Source organism: Bos mutus, chromosome 10 (genome assembly GCF_027580195.1).
Source record: "Bos mutus isolate GX-2022 chromosome 10, NWIPB_WYAK_1.1, whole genome shotgun sequence".
NCBI lineage: Eukaryota > Metazoa > Chordata > Mammalia > Artiodactyla > Bovidae > Bos > Bos mutus.
Window position 1 is genome coordinate 62,568,892 of NC_091626.1, and position 21,481 is coordinate 62,590,372.

A 21,481-nucleotide genomic window follows, 5' to 3' on the forward strand; every position below is an offset into this window, starting at 1 on the left:
TGGCAGAGCACAGAGGATTTTCAGGCATTGAAAATACTCTGTATATTATTACAATGGATAAATGTTACTACACATGTTTCCAAACCCATAGTATGTACAGTACAAAGAATCAATCCTAAATTAAACTATGGACTTTGGGAGATTATGTATCAATGTAGGTTCATAATTATAACAAATGTACTACTTGGGTAGAGAATATAGATAATGGGGGAGGCTATGCATGTGTGGGAACAGAGAGTAGATAGGAAATCTCTGTACCTTCCTCTCAACTTTCCTGTGAACCTAAAACTGCTCTAAAAAATAGTCTTGGGACTCCCCAGTGGTCCAGCAGTTAAGATTCCAACCTTCTACTGCAGGGGGTGTGGGTTCAGTCCCTGGTAGAGGAACTAAGATCTCCCATGCTGTGTGGCCAAAAATAAATAAATAAAGTCTTTTTTAAAAAATACCACATTAACATGTTAGGATAGAAAATATTTTAATAAAACAATTGGACATCCACATGGGCTTCCCAGGTGGCCCAGTAGTATAGAATTCGCCTGCCAATGCAGAAGACACAGGAGGCGTGATTAATCCCTGGTTCAAGAAGATCCCTTGGAGAAGGAAATGACAACCCACTCCAATATTCTTGCCTGGGAAATCCTACAGACAGAGGAGCCTGGCAGGCTACAGTCCATGGGGTCGCACAGTTGGACACGACTTAGCAACTAAACAACAAGGCTGCTGCTGCTGCTGAGTCACTTCAGTCGTGTCCGACTCTGTGCGACCCCATAGACGGCAGCCCACCAGTCTCTCCTGTCCCTGGGATTCTCCAGGCAAGAACACTGGAGTGGGTTGCCATTTTCTATTCCAATGCATGAAAGCGAAAAGTGAAAGGGAAGTTGCTCAGTCGTGTCCGACTCTTAGCGACCCCATGGACTGCACCCTACCAGGCTCCTCCGTCCATTTTCCAGGCAAGAAGAGTACTGGAGTGGGGTGCCATTGCCTTCTCCAAAACAACAAGGCAAAACTCACTATTAAAAGAATACATTTAGGGATGTCCCCTGGTAATCCAGTGGCTAAGACTCCGTGCTTCCAATGCAGTGGGCTTGGATTCGATCCCTGATCAGGGAAAAAAAGAGATCCTACATGTCATGAGGTGAGGCCAAAAGATGGAAAATAAATAAAGAAAAAAAGAATAAGTTTAAGTGGATTCATCAGTAAATTAAAAAAATCTTCTTCCAGAAGAAGCTTCTCTTCCAGTTGTAACAGAGGGAAAAAAGGATTTATTATATATCTCCATAATCCATTTTTTTTTAGCAGCTTCCACCCATAAGTGGCAAGCAGTAATGACAAGAATGATTTATTAAGCAAATGATAACAAAGATGTAGGAAGGTATATAATGTTCAGATAGTTTGAAATAACAATTACTTTTAACCAACCTCTGAGATCTTTCTGTGTAACTCAATATAAATGCAAGTTCTTTTAGCTACATGTTCACTGATACAACTGAAATTATATAACCTACATCTACTGAGGGGTTTGATTTTTGAAAAAAAAAAATCTGATGAATTCAAAGCCACAAAACATGAAGGGGTGAGGGAATAGGAATCTGAAACAGATGGCATCTCTTTTAATTTTTTTTCCCGAGTCCATCTTGAACAAAATCTCAATAATGTCAAAATCCAATTTAGCTCTCCAAATAATTAACCTACAAAACATAAAATGCTAATTTTGAAGTAAATTCTTTTTTTTTTCTTCCCAGCTTCTATATTAGGCAGAAATGAGTAGAGACAAGTTAGATGTTAAATAGAGAAAAACTATCCTTCCACAAATTCTAAAGTTCTTTCATGAAAATCTACTTTCATTTATCTGAGGCCACTGAAGCAGTTTCTATCAAGACTGGTGAGAATAAAGTCTGTCTATGATATCAGCCTTTTTTTTCTGTATACGATGATTATTTATCCTTACTAGAGACCAAATCATAGCTCCAAAGAGAAATAAGCTCTAAAATAGAAACAAGCTGTGGAAGAATACTCATTTGGTTTGAGTAAAGCATTGCCTGGCATTTCTGAAACATTTCCACAGTAATTCACTTCTGGTTTGGCAACACCAATAAAGTTAACTGTACTTTGTTCATTATATATTCTAGTATGCTATATAAACCTTCCCCATCTTTCCTAAGGCTTTCTGAGATCATCCAAGAGACAGACGTTAAAGGAAGGTTTAGTCATTTTTAGATTTCCTGACAAGCAAATTCCATAAATGACAACTGCAAACATTCGTGGAATGGCCACATACATTGTTTAAGTGGAAAAGGTCATTGAGAAAAGTATCACATGTAACAGTCTCTACTACTGCCCACATTTCTGATATATCTTTTTACAGCTAGTATCCTATGTCTTATACCAAAATAAATTATTTAAGTTTTATGAGAAGATAGAGAAAAAAAAATGAGAGCTTCTCATGGCTTTACCAAAGCAAGATAATATGATCTCAACTTTAAGATTCAAAGATGCTGAAAAATAATGATCCAGGAAAACCGTTAAATGTTTAGATATATAGTAAAGACTTTACAATCTCAGAAAAGCCATTTAGAAAGGTGAATAACCTTACAAAAAGTCCACGACGATAGTAAAAACATAATTTCAATTCTTTAAAAAATAGTATAAGTATCTTATCAATAATTTAAAATATATCCATCCAGTTATCAATTTGACCAATATCTATTGGGTGCCTATTATGTAGCTGCAGTGACGGATAAAATTTTAAATAGTATTTCTACCTCAATGAGCATGCAACATAGCTGGACAGTTTTATTTAAAAAAAAAAAATTCAACTTTGTTTAAGAAAAACACAAAGAAGAAATATATTTGAAAATTCTCTCAAAATTATGGAAAACCTATAAACTTCTCTAAAAAGTAATACTGAATTACACATTTTGTAACCACTTTTCACACACAAAAAAACTATTATTAAAGCAAGTTATTTGATTTATCTGTTGAGTATAAAGTACATTTAAAAATTAAAAATTACCAGGAATTCCCTGGTGATCCCATAGTTAGGACTTCGTACTTTACTGCAGGGATAGAAGTTTGATCCCTGGTCAGGGAACTAAGGGCTTCCCAGGTGGCTCAGTCGTTAAGAAGCTGCCTGCTAACGCAGGAGACATGAAGTTCAATCCCTGGGTCGGGAAGACCTCTGGAGGAGGAAATGGCAAACAACTCCAGCATTCTTGCCTGGAGAATCCCATGGACAGAGTCTGGAGAGCTACTGTCCATGAGGTCACAAAGAGTCCGACACAACTAACACCCATGCACAGGGAACAAGATCCTGTAGGCCACTCTGCATAACCTCCCCCACCCCTCAAAATTACTAATTTTAAGTTACACCAAAAAGCAAACTACATGAGCTCAAAATCTGACATACAACAGGTTACAAATTAACTATCATTTTAAAATCTACAAAACAAATTAACAAAGATTTCATGTTTCTGAGATATATTTCTACATCATCATCACAAAAGACTTAAGGGCAGAGCTTCATTCCATTTCACTTATTTTACATATATTACACATATCTAAGTTTTGCAAACAGTTTAACTCCAAGATGAGTCATGGCTCCTTGTGTTGATTTTATTCTTAAAATTACAACTACTTTCTATTTTATGCCCCAATTTTAATTCTCTCCAGAAATATGTGATGTTAATTAAGATTTATATACATTATAAATTTTACAATGTTTTACTTATCAATCCATACTATACACATCACAAATCTGAAAAAAAAAAACCTCTGAAACGTTCTTGGTTATTTCAGTTAATGCACACATTCTGCTTTATTTTTCAGAGTTTTAAGAAACTACTAACAACTGAGTTTCACGCTACTTATGATCAATATCTAGAAGCTAATCAAAGTCCTGCTGTGTATACATGATTTGGAACATCATCCAGTTCTTCTCCTATCTCAAACCTCATTCCACAAAACTGGGCTGCCCTGACTGTGTAAGATTATTCATAATTCATCTTTCAAATGGAAGGTGCTTTCATTTAAAGCTATTATTTAAATACATTAACCCCCCCTTTTATAAAACTGATTAGAATTCTAACTCATATTACATATGGAGAAACTGAATCTCTGCTAGGTTCCATGACTTAACCCAAGGTCAGCAACTATCCAGAGGCAGTCCTGGTTCAATCCCAGATTTGCCTAACCTCAAAGCCAATACTTCCACTTGACCACAATTATCTCCTTAAAAGATTAAGAGATAGGCTCAAAAGCAGGGAACCTTGTCTCTCTCTCTCTTTGAACGTTCACGTATCTATTCTGATACATCTATAACCACAAAGAACCTACAACTCAGTCTCTGATCGAAATATAAATGAAGAGGATCTTTCTGCTTCATTTAAACTAGGGCAAGCTAACTGGCAGGTAAGAAAGATGTTGGCAAAGGCTTGCCTCAACATGTCTCGCTTAGACCTCTATGGTTTGAAGGTCCCCCAACTCTGTTTGTTATAAACATGCATACCTACTAAACAAGGATATGCCAGACTAGACTCTAGGTTGGTGCTTTTCAGGCTTGCACTTTTCTAAAATTCAGACCAGACTTAATACTGATCTAGGAGACTTGGTTGACTATGTCAATCTGGCACTTCCCAAACATTCGAAGCATCATTTATGGGAAACAAACCCAGTTCCACCCTCTTTCTTTTACTCTGTGATGCTTGCACCACTTGGGGAGTGAGGGACCGCTCCTGTAAAGATACTGGGGCTAGAGAGCAGTAAAGGAAGAAGTGGGGGAAGCGCACGGAAGTTGTGAGGAGGGAGGTCTCCTAACCCACTCTACTGCCCTAGCTCTGCCAAGGGCGGCTCCCCGCGGTGCCCAGCCGACTCACAATCCCCACAACCCCAGAAGCCGGGCTCTATCCCAGCGAGGTGGGCAGAAGAGTCGGGCAATGGAAGTATGCGATTGCCCCATCTACCCCGCCAGGGTCCGGGCTCTCCTTTTGGACCCAGAGGATGCCCCCCTCTTTCAGATAACCCTCCAGGTGGCAAACTCCCGGTCCACATCGGCCGAAGTCTTCAGTATACGAGGGGGCGCCTCCTCCGCAACCTCGACCGGACCGCCCGAAACTCTCCGTCAGCCGTGACCCCCCAACCCTTCCATTCCACCTCCGCAACCCTCTACAGTTACACACGCCGGCCTCCGCCCCACCCAGTATCTCCGCGCTCCCCTCCGCGATTTGGAGAAGGGGGCCCCCCACAAGCCCCCAGATACACACACACTCTCAGGCTCCAGCCTCCTGGACCCCGTCGAAGACGGAGCGCGTACCTGGTCTGGCCGTGCTTCGGGACTCAGATGGGGCGGGCGCAGTCCCCTCCCGGAGGCGCCGAGTGCTTCTCTACCCACCCGCAGCGTTGGCTTCTCTCTTCCCAGGAAAGGGAGGGAGGAGAGGCGCGGGAGGGGAGGGGTAAGGCGAGGAGCCGAGGGGCGGCTGAAGCCGATCCGGAACCTCTAGCGCTGGCCCCACCCTCGGCCCGGCGCAGAGCACCCTGGCCCTCCCGATAGGACAAACTTAAAGCCGGCAGTGAGAAGGGGACAACACCACTTCCGGGTCATCCCCGCCATCGCCCCTCCTTAGCAACCGCGTGGGGTTGCTAAGCGGAAGCGCCTTCAAAGACAACCGCCCCCATTACTTCTGGGACCATCAGGAGGTAACTGGGAACGTATGCTCCACTTGGGTAATACACTCTTACCTTCTGCTCCTGGCCTTGAACGGAGAACCAGCTTCGCTGCCAAAGTCACGAAGCCAATTCTGCTTTTCCCTTCGCTTGTATTCCCCCTACGAGCCCCCAGCCACGATTTACTCCTTGTTCCTCCCTCCCTGAATCCCGGGCGAACCTATTGACTCCTCCTAAGGCTCTCTCAGGTCCCTCCAGGGAGTTACTTTCTGGCGGTTTAGCAAGCATCTCCCTCTTGTGGATTTTCAGTTATGTTTCAACTGGGCTTTTGAATTTCTTCCGTTATAAAACCTTTTTCATGCACTTCGTTCCCATGTGACAAGCCCCTGAAACCCAATGGTGAGAAAGTTTCACCCATCTTCTCTTTTGTAAGGTTTGCACTTGCTTGTGTATAACCTGGAAATAATTAATTCTTAAAAGAAACAATGAGAAGAGGCCAAAGGAAGCCGCTAATCAAATTTGGGAAGGAGGAAGACATTTAATCTACTCAGAGTAAACTTTCATTCGTGTACTGTGGACAAGAAAAGTTAACAAGAGACCTCATATAGCCTTGTGCTGAAGTGATCTGAGTTTGAAATATATTGGGTAAACCACTTCTTGGAGCAAAAGCCTTCTACATAATTAATCCTCTTTTTAGAAAAATGACCTATATGTTTATGGCAGTTAAATATTCAGAGACGTGTAATCGGGCATTCAGAGAAAAACGAGTGAACATTTTGGCTTAACTTTCCCATCTTGAACAGATCTGCTTAAAAGCAGTAAAGCTTAATCAGTTCAGTTCAGTCTCTCAGTCATGTCCGACTCTGCGACCCCATGAATTGCAGCACGCCAGGCCTCCCCATCCATCACCAACTCCCGGAGTTCACTCAAACTCATGTCCATCGAGTCGGTGATGCCATCCAGCCATCTCATCCTCTGTCATCCCCTTCTCCTCCTGCCCCCAAGCCCTTCCAGCATCAGTCTTTTCCAATGAGTCAACTCTTCGCATGAGGTGGCCAAAGTACTGGAGTTTCAGCTTCAGCATCAGTCCTTCCAATGAACACCCAGGACTGATCTCCTTTAGAATGAACTGGTTGGATCTCCTTGCAGTCCAAGGGACTCTCAAGAGTCTTCTCCAACACCACAGTTCAAAAGCATCAATTCTTCGGCGCTCAGTTATGGTCCAACTCTCACATCCATACATGACCACAGGAAAAACCATAGCCTTGACTAGACGAACCTTTGTTGGCAAAGTAATGTCTCTGCTTTTGAATATGCTATCTAGGTTGGTCATAACTTTCCTTCCAAGGAGTGAGCGTCTTTTAATTTCATGGCTGAAATCACCATCTGCAGTGATTTTCGAGCCCCCCAAAATAGTCTGACACTGTTTCCACTGTTTCCCCATCTATTTCCCATGAAGTGATGGGACCGGATGCCATGATCTTTGTTTTCTGAATGTTGAGCTTTAAGCCAACTTTTTTACTCTCCTCTTTCACTTTCATCAAGAGGCTATTTAGTTCCTCTTCACTTTCTGCCATAAGGGTGGTGTCATCTGCATATCTGAGGTTATTGATATTTCTCCCGGCAATCTTGATTCCAGCTTGTCCTTCTTCCAGCCCAGAGTTTCTCATGATGTACTCTGCATATAAGTTATATAAGCAGGGTGACAATATACAGCCTTCACGTATTCCTTTTCCTATTTGGAACCAGTCTGTTGTTTCATGTCCAGTTCTAACTGTTGCTTCCTGACCTGCATACAGGTTTCTCAAGAGGCAGGTCAGGTGGTCTGGTATTCCCATCTCTTTCAGAATTGTCCACGGTTTATTGCTGGATCATGGAAAAAGGAAGAGAGTTCCAGAAAAACATCTATTTCTGCTTTATTGACTATGCCAAAGCCTTTGACTGTGTGGATCACAATAAAGCTTAATAGTAGTTCCTCAATTTGTTCTCTAGTCCAACAGTCCCCAGCCTTTTTGGCGCTGGGCACCAATTTCATGAAAGACAATTTTTCCACCTACCTGGGTTGGGGGGAAGGGTTTTAGGATGATTCAAGCACATTGTGTTTATTATGCACTTTATTTCTACTATTATTACATCACTTCCACCTCAGATCATCAGGCATTAGATCCCAGAGGTTGGGGACCGCTGCTCTAGTCCATGGCAGTGAATGTCTTTGCAACTACTGGCTATTGGTCCTAATAATTTGGGCATGATAATTTTACTGGTTATGATAGCCTTAGTCACCAATATTGAACAGTTGTCCACCTAGCCAGGGCAGAGGAATGAGCTTTGGTAATTTTAAAGAAACAGCAGATCTGTTAGTTTCCTGTACATCTGAGACAGTGTTAAATTAGTTCACCAGAGAGAGTCTATTCAGCAAAACCTGAGGGAAATAACTTCAGGTTCAAATGTCAGTAGTAGGTTGTTAAAGAAGTCTAAAACATTTCAACCCTTGCCCTGGACATACATACATGTGGGAGTATACACAAACAAAATGCAAATAGAATCTGAGTACATCTAGTCAGCCTTAAAGGACAATTAATTGTTCTTTAAAAATACACTGGCTGTAATTAGCAAAATAGAGCTTGGTATTTCAATTGCCAACAGGTTAAATATTTTAAAATTTTTAATTAGAAAAGTAAACAATAAGCCCAATGAGCAACAACTTATCTAAAATGAAACTATGATGGACTTAGATGTCTTTAAATATTAAAAATATAAATACAATAAATTTGTTCTATAGAAAGAAATGTTTTATTGGGTAATAGTTGGTAGTTTAAGCCAATATAAAACTGCAAATTCCTATGCATCATTCATTTTTCCTGTTGTCTGAAGAAATATGACATACAGTAGCATTTACACCCTCTCTTCTTACAATTTTAAAAAATTATTCAGTTTTGTGTAGGTGTATGAATACCTGGCTTGACTCCTAAATGATCACTTGACTTATTTAATTCCATCATTTTCAATACACTCATTACTTGGAAACCTCTAAAGATGTATAGTATATGTGTATACATTTATGAAAACTTGTACACTGAAAACATATGCATTTTATTGTATGTAAATCCACCTAAAATATTGATAAATATTTTAAAATCCAAATAAATAACTATATAGCACAATCCACACCTAAAACTAGCTATGTGAGCTTAACTACACTTTCAGGATTTTGTGAGCAGTATCACAGAACTCCATAGTCTTTTTTAAAAAACTATTATCCATATCAACTTTTTAGTTTTTAAACTTTATTATTTACTTATTTCGGTCATGCCATGCAGCATGTGGGCTCTTACTTCCCTGACCAGGGATAGAACCCACAACCTCTGTAATGGAAATGCAGAGTCTTAACCCCTGGACCACCAGGGAAGTCCCCAGGAATCCATATTCTTAATATGAACCATAATTAAGACAGTGCTCTCAAATCTAGGATAGATCTCAAACAGCCTTCAAGGTCAACAGTGTACCTCCATCCTTCAGATCAATACAAGATACCTCTAGCCTTTTTCTCAATCTCTTCAAAGCTTTTTGTCATTTTTTAAATTGTCCTTTGTAATCATTTAAGAAAGAATTAGGTTATCTAATGTTTATTTTTTGGAAACCCAATATTGTTAATCAATGATTAATATTTAAATATTCAAATATTCTTAGACTTCCATTGGCATCTCCGAATACAAAAGACAAAATAGACAAACATAAAGATACCAAAATTAATGAATACTTGGTATCAGTTAGAAGAAAAAGCTAGATTTACTGTTTATCTGCCTAAGCAATATACAACACACAAGGCATGGCCCCCTGCACTAGGGACTTACAGAAACTCACTTAGGATGCGTGTGACATAAGCAATATAATCTTTAGACTTAGGAAGAGAAGGCTAAAGATATAACAACTATTATTAAATACTTGAAGGTTGTTTTGGAAAGGAGAAACTTGTTCTGTTATTTCAAGGATAGAACCAAGAACAGGAGGGGAGTAAAGAAAAAATTTTTTTTAATTTCTTTTGGTTGGCATTTGGGGGCTACTCTTCATTGTGGTGCATGGGCTTCTCGTTATGATGGCTTTGGTTGCAGAGTACAGGCTTCCGGTGCACAGGTGTCAGTAGTTGCAGCAAGCGGGCTCAGTAGTTATGGGCTTAGTTACTCTGAGGCATGTGGACTCTTCCCAGACCAGGGATTGAACCCTTGTCCCCTGCATTGGCAAGTGAATTCTTATCCACTATATCACCAGGAAAGTCCAAAAATCAAATTTTTAACTCATAGCATTTTCAATTAGCACTGCCAGCTAATAAAACAGTCCATCTACTGAAAAGCTATAGGCAGCTTGAGGTGAATAAGATAGCTTCTAACGCTCCTCCCAGTTTTGGGGAATTCAGTGAAAATCTTCCCCACCTCCATAGGCTATCCTCAAAGGTAAAACGAACCATTGCAACAATGTTAGCTGGACTAAGACTCAGCTGAATCTTCAATTTTTCCAAAAGTGAGTTAGCATGAAGAATTCAACATACGATGAGATTTGGAAGCAGTGTATATATAATATGGGAAAAGTTCAGTTAGTTTAGGCTTTATTTTTCTGCTTTTTTTAAAAAAATGGTATTTGTCATCTCATAAATAAACCTGAGCAGACTATAATTTTCATTATAGTATTATCTGCCTGTTGAAATTATGTATACATAATTTGTATGAACCTCACAAATTCCATTAGCATTCAAAAATTCCAGAACAGTAGCTTTAGTCATTGTTTGCTCAGGAATTTAACACTAATTATTTGAATAATCCATTCAAAAAGAAAAGCCAGGTTAAACTTTGTGAAGAAGGGTACAAAATTAAAACTTACTTTATCTTTTTAATATATACATTTCATTTTTTGATTCAGTTTCAGCGTAAAACAGGGAGCCTGTACTTATGTTTCAGTCAGTTCAGTTGCTCAGTCGTGTCCTACTCTTTGCAACCCTGTGGACTGCAGCATGCCAGACTTCCCTGTCAATCACCAACTCCCAGAGCTTGCTCAAACTCATGTCCATTGAGTCAACATGTCCGTTGGATGGTGATACCATCCAACCATCTCATCCTCTATCGTCCCCTTCTCCTCCTGCCTTCAATCTTTCCCAGCATCAGGGTCTTTTCCAATGGGTCAGTTCTTCACATCAGATGGCCAAAGTATTGGAGCTTCAGCTTCAGCCTAAGTCCTTCCAAAAAATATTCAGGATTGATCTCCTTGCAGTCCAAGGAACTCTCAAGAGTCTTCTCCAACACCACAGTTCAAAAGCATCAATTCAAAGTAATGTCTCTGCTTTTTAATACACTGTCTAGGTTGGTCATAGCTTTCCTTCCAAGGAGCAAGCGTCTTTTAATTTCATGGCTGCAGTCACCATCTGCAGTGATGATGAAGCCCAGGAAAATTAAGTCTCTCACTGTTTCCCCATCTATTTGCCACGAAGTGATGGGATCGGATGCCATGACCTTCATTTTTTGAATGTTGAGTTTTAAGCCAGCTTTTTCACTTTCCTCTTTCACCTTCATCAAGAAGTTCTTTCATTCCTCTTCACTTTCTGCGATAAGAGTGGTGTCATCTGCATATCTGAGGTTATTGATATTTCTCCCGGCAATCTTGTTTCCAGCTTGTGCTTCATCCAGCCCGGCATTTTGCATGATGTGCTCTGTATATGAGTTAAATAAGCGAGGTGACAGTACATACAGCCTTGACATACTCCTTTCCCAATTTTGAACCAGTCTGGTGTTCCATATACAGTTCTAATTGTTACTTCTTGACCTGCATACAGATTTCTCAGGAGGCAAGTAAGTGGTCCGCTATTTCCATCTCTTTAACCATTTTCCAGTTTGTTGCAATCCACACAAAGGCTTTAACGTAATGAAGCAGAAGTAGACGTTTGTCTGGAATTCTCTTGCTTTTTCTATGATCCAACGGATGTTGGCAACTCTGGTTCCTCTGCCTTTATCTCAATCCAGCTGGAACATCTGGAAGTTCTTCATTCATGTACTATTGAAGCCTAGCTTGGAGAATTTTGAGTATTACTTTGTTAGTGTGTGAGATGACTACAATTGTGCAGTAGTTCTAACATTCTTTGGCATTGCCTTTCTTTGGGATTGGAATGAAAACTGACCTTTTCCAGTCCTGTGGCCACTGCTGAGTTTTCCAAATTTGCTGGCATATGGAGTGCAGCACTTTCACAGCATTATCTTTTAGGATTTGAAATAGCTCAGCTGGAATTCCATTACCTCCACTAGCTTTGTTTGTAGTGATGCTTCCTAAGGCCCACTTGACATGGCACTCCAGGATGTCTGGCTCTAGCTGAGTGATCACACCATAATGATCATACTTATGTTTAGAAGGAGCTAAACTGACAATTTACATTTTAAAAAAGCTTTGACAAGGAAACAGATGACATGAGACCTCTGACTAATAAAGTTGTATGTATGTGCTATATGCTCAATCGTGTTCAACTCTTTATGATCCTATGGACTGTAGCCTGCCAGACTCCTCTGTCCATGGAATTTTCCAGGCAAGAATACTGGAGTGGGTTGCCGTTTCCTACTCCAGGAGATATTCCTGACCCAGGGATCGAACCTGCATCTCTTGCCAGGGATGGAACCCTGCATCTCCTCATTAGCAGCTGGATTCATTACCACTGCACCACCCGGGAAGTCTGCCTAATAAAGTCGCTTTGTTGCTAAGTCACTTCAGTTGTGTCCAACTCTTTGCGACCCTATGGACTGTAACCCACCAGGCTCCTTTGTCCATGGGATTCTCCAAGCAAGAATACTGGGGTGGGTTTCCATGCCCTCCTTAATATAGTTAGACATCACTAACAATTGTATATTTTGAAAGGATTGTATTTGAAAAGACTGCAGTTTCTTTAGGTCAAATTTTTTGGGAAACAATTATATATCAAAATTAGACTTCATTAGACACATTTTCCATCAAGTTCCTCTCTCCATCAATGAAAAACAGCAAATCAGGTTTCAAATCCATCAAAAGCCTAATTATCAAGGAAGAACTTAGGATAAAACTCTGGTCCCAATTCAGTAACAGTATGTTTAATATCTAAGCAAAAAATGTAATCTATAGTCATCAGGACTTACTTTGGAAGTTCATAAAATCAGGTCTGTACAGTGATTTGCATTTGGAAGGAATAAAATAGAAATACCTAGCAGGATAAAATCTTAGAAAGCACACACTTGGATAGTTTTATGAAAATAAGTATTCATTTATTAAAAACAAACTTCAGAAAAGTATGTCTGTTAAACATGGCTAACTTTGATAACAGGAAGTCAGTGAGCAAAACGCTTGATGAGGAAGAAAAATATCAGTTACTAAGTACTACTATATCCACTTCGATTATACCCCTGGTTATCTTGAAAAGCATGATAGTAGCTCTAAGGACTTTAGACAGTTCTGGGTTTATGGCACGATCTGTCTTTCATGTTTTATTGATTTCCAACTTTAAAAGCATAGGCCCAAAGGGTAATATTTTATGACACTAAACCAAAGGTATATTCTAGGGAAATTCCTCTCTTTTAAAGTAGTCTATGTAATTTTCCTGTCTGATTCCACTATGGAATTCCACTATTCCAATATAAAAAAAATTTTATATTTTTGCTGTTGTTTTCAGAAGCTTTATTAATTCTTTAAACCTTAGGACCAAACTGCCTGTAAATTTTTCTAAGGAGAAAGTAGACAGCCATCCAGATTTTTGCAACATTGCCTCTTTGGCCCCCTTTCTTAAAAAGGGTATAGGTTCAGTTTAATTAACATTACTTTTTAAATGTGCAAAAATCTACCTCTGCTTTTTTAAAGCAAATAAAAGGAAGAAAAATATGGCATCATTCCAATAATCAAATGCCAATAAAATGGCAACGGTACAAAGATCTAAGCAAATCTCAAATATAGCAGATTCATAATTAGAATATCATGTAATAATTTTAGCAAGAAAAAGCTTAATAATAGGTAAAGGAAACCAAATACTATGTTAACCGTAATTAATCTTACAAACTTTCCAATATCATAACTACTTGCTTTTGAATAACTAAATGTAAGCCTCATTTTTTAAATTAAATGTCTACTCAACAAAACTAATTGGAACGAATACATTTATGCAAATTTACATCCTAGAATACCAGAGTAAACAGGAGACAACAGTCAAGGGTGAATAAGAAAGTTCTATTCTTTTTCATCATCTGTGTGATCAGGTGGCAAAGGACATGCTCTGTGGAAAGAAAAGAGAACTTCAGTAGTCACCTGAGTCCAATGTTTTAAAAACAAAACATGAATAGTTTTTAAAAACTTACGTAAATCAAGAACATTAACAGTGCAGTGGATCTGGTCAAGTGACTAGAAATAAGAGAAAATTAAACTCCCATAAACTGACAAATCCCTACAGATTCCAAATACTAAAGTGACAAAAATTTTTAATCTATTTTGCCTCTTAATTTGCCAAGTCAGTTTCTCCTTTAAAATATGTTGCCATTTTTATTTAAGAGGGAATCTCTATTTCTATAATATCTTCTTTCAATGTGTTAAGTAGATTGATGAAGCAGTATAATCCTTCAGCAAGAACTCTGTGATAATAGAAAGAAAAAAATTCAACCAATCCACTGGAACAGAGAAAACAGCAAGTTGTCATATTTGACTGTATATCCTTTGGAATTTATGAATGTATTATCTAGTTAGAAAATGCCCAAATGGTATTGTTGGCATATGGTAAACATAGCTTTTGAAAAACAACTTACATTATCCCGAAGTCCTCTGGTACTCAGTATAATTTTTATAGAGAAAAAGTCAATTAAAATTTTTAAATCAGAATTTTTTAGAGCTGGTAAAGATTTGTGAGATCTATCCTAAAACAGTCAGTTTTCAAATTAGATCTAGACATAGAGCTAGAAGGTGAAAGAAGGAAGCTAAAACAAGGATATTCTGACTTGGTGTAACATTACCATTGACTCATCCACTATTACATTACCAAGAGGTCTTCATTGTACTTTCCTGGAAATGAAATGAAGTTAACAAATGAACACTATTGTAATTCAAAATTCTTTTCTTCAAAGACCTGATTTAAGGTTTTAAGAAGACAGTTTTTCTTGATTCAGATTCTCCCCTATGCAACAGGGAAATTTACCCTGCCTTTGTGAGAATAATAAAGCCATAAGAGTAGCCATATTCCAGATAAAGAACTAGGGAGATTATAATAGAAGTCCTTCTGATATACTGATAGTTTTCTATTTATAATCAATAATAAACTATTGAAAGAATTCCTATCACAAGGAAAAAATTTTTCTATTTCTTTAATGCATCAATATGAGATAGATGTTCACTAAACCTATTGTGGTAATCATTTCATGATGTAGGTAAGTCAAATCGCTAGACTGTATACCTTAAACTTACATAGTGCTGTTTGTCAATTACGTCTCAGTAAAACTGGGAGAAAAAAGTCAATCTTTTTGATTTACTATCAATTTACAAATCAATTGATTTACGATAAAGGGATAAATGCAACTCTCAAACAATAACAAATCTAAGAAAGAGGCCTAAAGCAATAAGATAAACCTCCATTACCTAGTTTTATGTCACAGATTTTATTATACTATGGATCAAAGTTCTTTATGAGACTATATGTATAACCTTTCACTGTATGATAGGAAACCTGCAATATAGGTTTTATTGCTATGATGATCAATGGTATAGCCATATTTGGCTATATTGCAAAATATTTTATTTCTTTAATTGAAGTCACAAATAATTCAAGAGGATTGTTGAATATTCTTGAATATTGACTGTTAGTTTGTTCATATTAGAATGAGAAAGAATAAGGAAGAATGGTGCCAGTAAATGAGAAGAAGATCCTAAAAGAGACTTTTAGGATCATGATAACAAGTCTGTTAAAAAAAACTCTATCCAAAAATGTATCCTCTTTCTTGTTGATTTTAACAGAAATGATAATAGTGATATAACAACAAAGTATAAAGTTCAGCTACTGCTCCAGAATTTGACATTCCTTTTAAATATCTCATAGGTTGAATAGTAAGCACTCAATAATAATTTACTAAATGATCTTATGAACAATATTGTCTTAAAATTTTAGATGCAAAAATATCATTTTTATATGTTAATTCCTTTTTTAAAACTTCTCTTTAACCATTTATTTTTATCTAGCTGTGTTCAATGCAAATCAAATCCAAACACAATGTACAATCCAAAATAGGTGTACAGTGTTCAGATATGAAGTAAGAGTGTGTTCATTCACACACATGGATCTCACATAACTTGAGATGGATGTTAGGTCTGTTGTTCCTGTTTACATTTCTAAAGATGACAAATATTGGTTAAAATTTATTTAGAGTACTATAAGTATTGAATACTTATCATTTAAGCATCATTGTATGAACATGTAAACCAATGATTTCTACTTCTAAAAAGATTTCTATACATCAAGGCAGTTCTAAAGTTTTACTTTCCAGAATCAAGTCCACTTAGGTTTAGAATTATCTAAAAATAATGACTGATGTAAAAAGTGTTCCACATGCAGCTATTCTTATTCATCAAGTTTAATATATAAATGTGTATTTACAGAAAGCACAAAACAGTTATGAATTTAATGCAGGCAAGTTTCCAGTCTTCACTTCCCAACTACCTAATACACATTATTTTTCACTTCCTTCATATATTTGCCTCTTAATTTCCAAATTTATCAAACATGCCTTCAAAACATCAATTTTTAGGTTTTAAAAATTATTCAGTACATGCAGAAATAAAAAGCAATATTTTAAGATTGTTTGAAGTCAATGCACTTCTAATCTTTGGAATAAAGTTAAGAGACCAGAATTAGCTAAACTAGTCTGGCACTATTGTTGGATGAGAATGTGTTACAGGAAATAGCTGTAATTTGACTTTTAAGTACATATGCAGGGATTACCTATGTTTGGATTTATAGTATATTCCAACCCATTATTGCCCTGGAACATCTCAGTTATTACAGAAATCCAAATGCAAAGTCAAATTCAAAAGCCCAGAGGAAAAGAGTTAAGTTCCCAAGAGAACAATGAAAACAATGTAAAACCTTATGGAGAGTGTATCAGCATTAAACCAGGACTGCTGAAACAATACACAGAGGATTTAATAACTGCTGATTCTTTCCAGTGTACATCGTAAACAGAATCACTGATGCTTTTTGCATCACCTAATTGTTTACCTTCTAGAGTTCTTGAACCAAAATGAAAACTGAATCTCCATTTCATAGCTCATCCTTTTTCTCTAGATGAAGATGCAATTATTCTTATCTAGATGCAAGGTACAGTTTGAAGTGTCCATGTTTCTTGTTACATTTAATCACATCATTAATTCCTGATATTGTCTCCATTCTTATAATGAAACTCCAGGAGATTTAGTATTGGCTGTCATTATCTGCTTAAATCCTTCAGATGCTCTTTAAACTAATCCAATTCGAGACTCTCAACATTTTCTGCCTTAATAAAATAAGGGGTAGAATTAATGGATTTGATGAAGACTTTCTCATTTTCTTCCTGACACAGAATTTCTAGATGCCTTGCGGACTGGGCTTTAGAATATGGGTTGGTAAACCTAGATGTTTCTTGGCCAAGTCTCTTAATGGTAGAGATGTAGAAGGGCAAGCAAGACAACAAGAAGACTAGCTGTTGACCGCAAGGCACAGCTGACCGCTGTGGTTTGGACTGGAGGACCTTCTGTGCTGGTTAAAGGAACGGATGAATAAACTTGCTTGGGTAGGAGCAGTACCAGAAGCAGCAGCCCCAGCGTGAGCCCGGCCACCGCCCACTTGTCCATGTTTGTCACTCCACCTTGGGCCGGCTTGCTGCTTGGTGCCCAGGAGGATCACCTGCTCCTGGCTGGTGCTGGGAGGTATCTAGCAGGGTCTTAAACCAGAAGGCTTCACAATGGCAGTGATGTCATACCATCCACACTCACCACGCCCCACCTCCAGTCAAATAATTTATTTTTGAAATGAAAACTTCAACACTCTTTAGAGAGTCTGCACTATTTCTCATAAATCTATTTAAAAAGCAGGTTTCCCTTGTTTATTTCCTCCTAAAAGTATTTTTCCCCCAGATTCTTAAAATATGTTTGTTGTTGAAAATTGGTAGCGCTGAGTGTGAGGAGAGGTTTTTACCCAGTGACATCATTCATGATATTTGGTATATTTTGTACAGAGATTTGGTGTATTTATATACATGTCTTTTATGCAATAATGACTGTACTTTTGAATCCAGTTTTGCTCAACATTTATCATGAACATTTTCCTGACATTAAGAGCTTGAAAGCAGCCCCAGTCACTGAGCCGCCACCGAGGACTCAGCAGCCTCCCGCTCGAGGCCCCTCACTTCCCAAGGCTTGGTACCCACTGCCCGCCTTCTCCCGCCGCTGCCTTCCACAGGCCGTTTCCACTGAGGAAAAGGAATCATATCTTATGTCCGTTTTCCAGAACCCTCTGCTTTTTCGACCCCTTTGCTGATGCAAGTAAGGGTGATGATCTGCTTCCTGCTGGCACTGAGGATTATATCCATATAAAAATTCAACGGAGAAACGGCAGGAAGACCCTTACTACTGTCTAAGGGATTGCTGATGATTACAATAAAAAGAGAACTAGTGAAGGCGTTTAAGAAGAAATTTGCCTGCAATGGTACTGTAATTGAGCATCCAGAATATGGAGAAGTAATTCAGCTACAGGGTGACCAGCACAAGAACATATGCCAGTTCCTGGTAGAGATTGCACTGGCTAAGGACCACCAGCTGAAGGTTCATGGGTTTTAAGAGCTTTTGGCTCACTGAAGCTTAAGTGAGGATTTCCTTTCAATGAGTAGAATTTCCCTTCTGTCCCTTTTCATAAGTTTAAAAACTTCACAGCTTGTATAATGTAACCATTTGGGATCTTCTTTTAACTTGGACTAGTGTAACTCCTTCATGCAATAAACTGAAAAGAGCCATGCAAAAAAAGAAAAAAGCTTGAAAGCATGATTTAAGTATCTTCTTAAAAAGTTAATACAATGAACTCTGCATGTGTGCAGTTTTATCCCCATGTTGTTTTGTTTTGAAGTATTCTTATGTATTTACAGAGAAGTTGTAAAGAAAATATACCATGGTATTAGTCCTGGTTGTTTCTAAGTGATGGGGATTTCTGTATTTCCCAGCTTTTCCACATTGGTTATATATTTCCTATGAAAGCTGGACTACTAGTTTTTTGAAAGGTGGGGTTAATGCAAATCAAGGTAAACCAACATGGAAATTATTTTTTGAAAATAAAAAGGACTATAGAAAATAGAAAAAAAATAGAGAATAAAGACCAGAAGTTCATGGTTAATAAAGTAGCACTTGTCATCTGAATGGGAACTGATCCTCTTTGAGTAAATGAGTAAAAATAGTACCTTTCATTGATGCTTGAAATTTGGGAGTGACATAATAAGAGGTTAGCATAGTTTAAAAAACTTCTGGTTTGTATTTTCTTATCTCCTCAAAGAGAAAATTTAAAGTTACTCAATATTTAGTTGTCTTTTATTTTCAAGAATATAAGTATTTCTTTATACTTCAGAATATGAAAACTTACTTTCTCTTTGCTTTTCCCAAGCCACTGCTTCCTGCCTCCTCAGGAATTCTATTCTCTTTTTCTGAATCTTTAGGGGACAGACTGAAGAATTCTCCAATTCCTTTTTGCCACTTGGGAGTTGGGCGCACACAAACTGGATTCCCTCCTGCATACTTATTTTCAGCTATAAAATAAAACAGAACTAAATAAAAATTAAGAATATAATTTCCATTCTTTAACATCAAATCTAAAGGATATTCCTATTACCTTCCTTTCTTCCCCTTTTTTTTTTTAAGTTTGGTGTCAGTGTGTGTGTGAGTGTGTGTGTGTGTGTGTTCCAACCTTGCAGCTCCTGCTGCAAAGTTAAAGGGATCTATCTTTAAAGTGAATTTTAAAATATGACATGATAAAGTTGTATTCAGTCAATAGTACATTATACATTAATATAATGTAGAACATTATTATATGTATTCTTTACCCTAGAAAAATAGCATTAACAAGATGTTTACAACCAGAAAATATTTTTCATATTTTGTCCATGAACAGAGCTATTCAGTTAGTCTTATGTACTGTCATACTAAAGTTTGACACACTTTTTCCTGTATGTTCTTAACTAGAGCTTGCAGAAATAATCTTCCAAACTGCTGAACTTCCTTCTAAAAGGAATGAGAGACACCAGATGGCAGGGTATTTTCTCAACCTCTCCTAGCACAGAAGGAATAATGTGAAGCTCTTTCCCTGGCCCAGTTTTCCCTCCTAATGTCCCAAAAACAGAATTAGGAGCTGCAAGGTTGGAACACACACACACACACTGACACCAAACTTAAAAAAAAAAGGGGGGGGAAGAAAGGAAGGTAATAGGAAAGACAAAGAACAATATGCAGAAATGAAAACAAAAACGTGATTAGCATTGTCAACTCTCCTCTCAATTCTAGTAAACAGGTGCTTAAGTAGCCTCATACAAGAAAAGTCCAGTTGTAAATATTAAGAAAAATAACAACGCTAAGAAAAATAACAACGCTAAGGCAGAAAAGAAAAACAGGTTTGAAGAGAAAGTGTGTCCGTCCCTAACCCAAGGCTTGAAATTTTTTAAGACCGTGCGACCCCTCCATCTCTACCCCAGCCCGCCAAAGAGACCAAGGCTCGCTCATTACATCAAAAGGCAAGGAAGGAAGAAATTCTGTGGGGTGAGGATCTCAGGAAAAGAAACTCCGCGGTGGGTATGGGGAACAGTGGTGCCGTGCCTGGCCTGATCTCCTTTTGAGAGGGTTCATGTAGGAGCCTGCAGGGGCGTTTTTACCTTTCCTTGAGGAAAGCGGCGTGGAATTAGCTGCAGAAGTCGAGGAACCAAGCACCTTCCTGGGGGCTCGAGAAGCCACCACTGCGGAGAGAGGGAAAGGAGGGCATTCAGAAGGGGGCACGAAGAGTCTGGGAGTCACGTTCTCACCACACTCTCCGACCCAGCCTATTGGAAAGGATTAGAGAGGAGAGCCCCGCGATCCAGAACAGCAGATAACCCTCTTCTGCCCTCGCCGTTTCTTCCTCCTGGTTAAAGGGAACAGGCTGCTGCTTCCTGGCGGGCTGGACCAGTTTGGCGGACAGGAGGGGAGGCCCCCTCTTCTCCTGCCCAAAGCAGAGCTGCCCAGAGAACCACCTGCCCTCCACATTTGTGCCCGACTGCCTCACCTTTTCTGTAGCTGCCAGGCACACTGTTTGCTTTAGTCCGCACCATGTTCGAACTCGAGAGGCGAGCAACCGACTCTCCAGCCGAAGATGTTTCACGGGACAAGGCCCAGAAATCGAATCTCCCGCCACAGTTTATATTGGTCCCTTTCCCGCGCGCTGCACCGGCTCTCCCAGGCCGCCACTCCCATTGGTTCCGCGCCTTTCACGCGCAACCAATCGCCAGTGTCCAGTGGTCACGGCGGGGCTGGGCGCAGTGTCAACCCGTCCATCAACTTGTAGAAGCTTGTGATTCGTACCCGCCTTAGGTGGGAGGTGCCAGGGAGCTTTCCTAGGATGCCCTGTGTGTTGGGTGCTAAGATCCGTGCTAAGACTGTGAACTAGATAAAACAGCCTGCTTAGAAAAGAAAACCCGGGAAAGACAGCGAATTCCAACATTTCTTCAAAAGTTAACTACAGTCTTAAATCCATAATCTCACTCCTGGAAGTGACTCCTGAAATGTAGCGGACTTTTTAACATCTCAGGCATGA

The 21,481-nt window shown here is 38.8% G+C and overlaps 2 protein-coding genes and 1 pseudogene across 3 annotated transcripts in view; 1 reads left to right on the forward strand and 2 right to left on the reverse strand.

The window, feature by feature from the left end:
* Nucleotides 1–5,485, reverse strand: part of CSNK1G1 (casein kinase 1 gamma 1) — a 155,160-nt gene extending 149,675 nt beyond the window's left edge. Inside the window, 1 exon segment of the mRNA XM_070378066.1 lies at nt 5,309–5,485. The gene's annotated coding sequence lies outside the window, so the exon portion shown is untranslated.
* Nucleotides 5,486–12,683: 7,198 nt separating this feature from the next.
* PCLAF (PCNA clamp associated factor) lies at nt 12,684–21,103 on the reverse strand. 2 transcript variants are annotated; one of them, XM_005894534.3, is made up of 4 exons: nt 20,954–21,103; nt 20,568–20,648; nt 19,289–19,451; nt 12,720–13,924 (listed from the first exon to the last, which is right to left on the reverse strand). In XM_005894534.3, the coding sequence occupies exons 1-4, from the start codon at nt 20,997–20,999 to the stop codon at nt 13,879–13,881; spliced, it is 336 nt and encodes a 111-aa protein (XP_005894596.1). In that variant the 5' UTR covers nt 21,000–21,103; the 3' UTR covers nt 12,720–13,878. The 2 variants fall into 2 exon arrangements, with proteins under 2 accessions (XP_070234168.1, XP_005894596.1); XM_070378067.1 differs by lacking the exon at nt 19,289–19,451 and having other exon boundaries at nt 12,684–13,924.
* Nucleotides 17,936–19,280, forward strand: LOC138989462 (eukaryotic translation initiation factor 1 pseudogene; annotated as a pseudogene).
* Nucleotides 21,104–21,481: the final 378 nt, after the last annotated feature.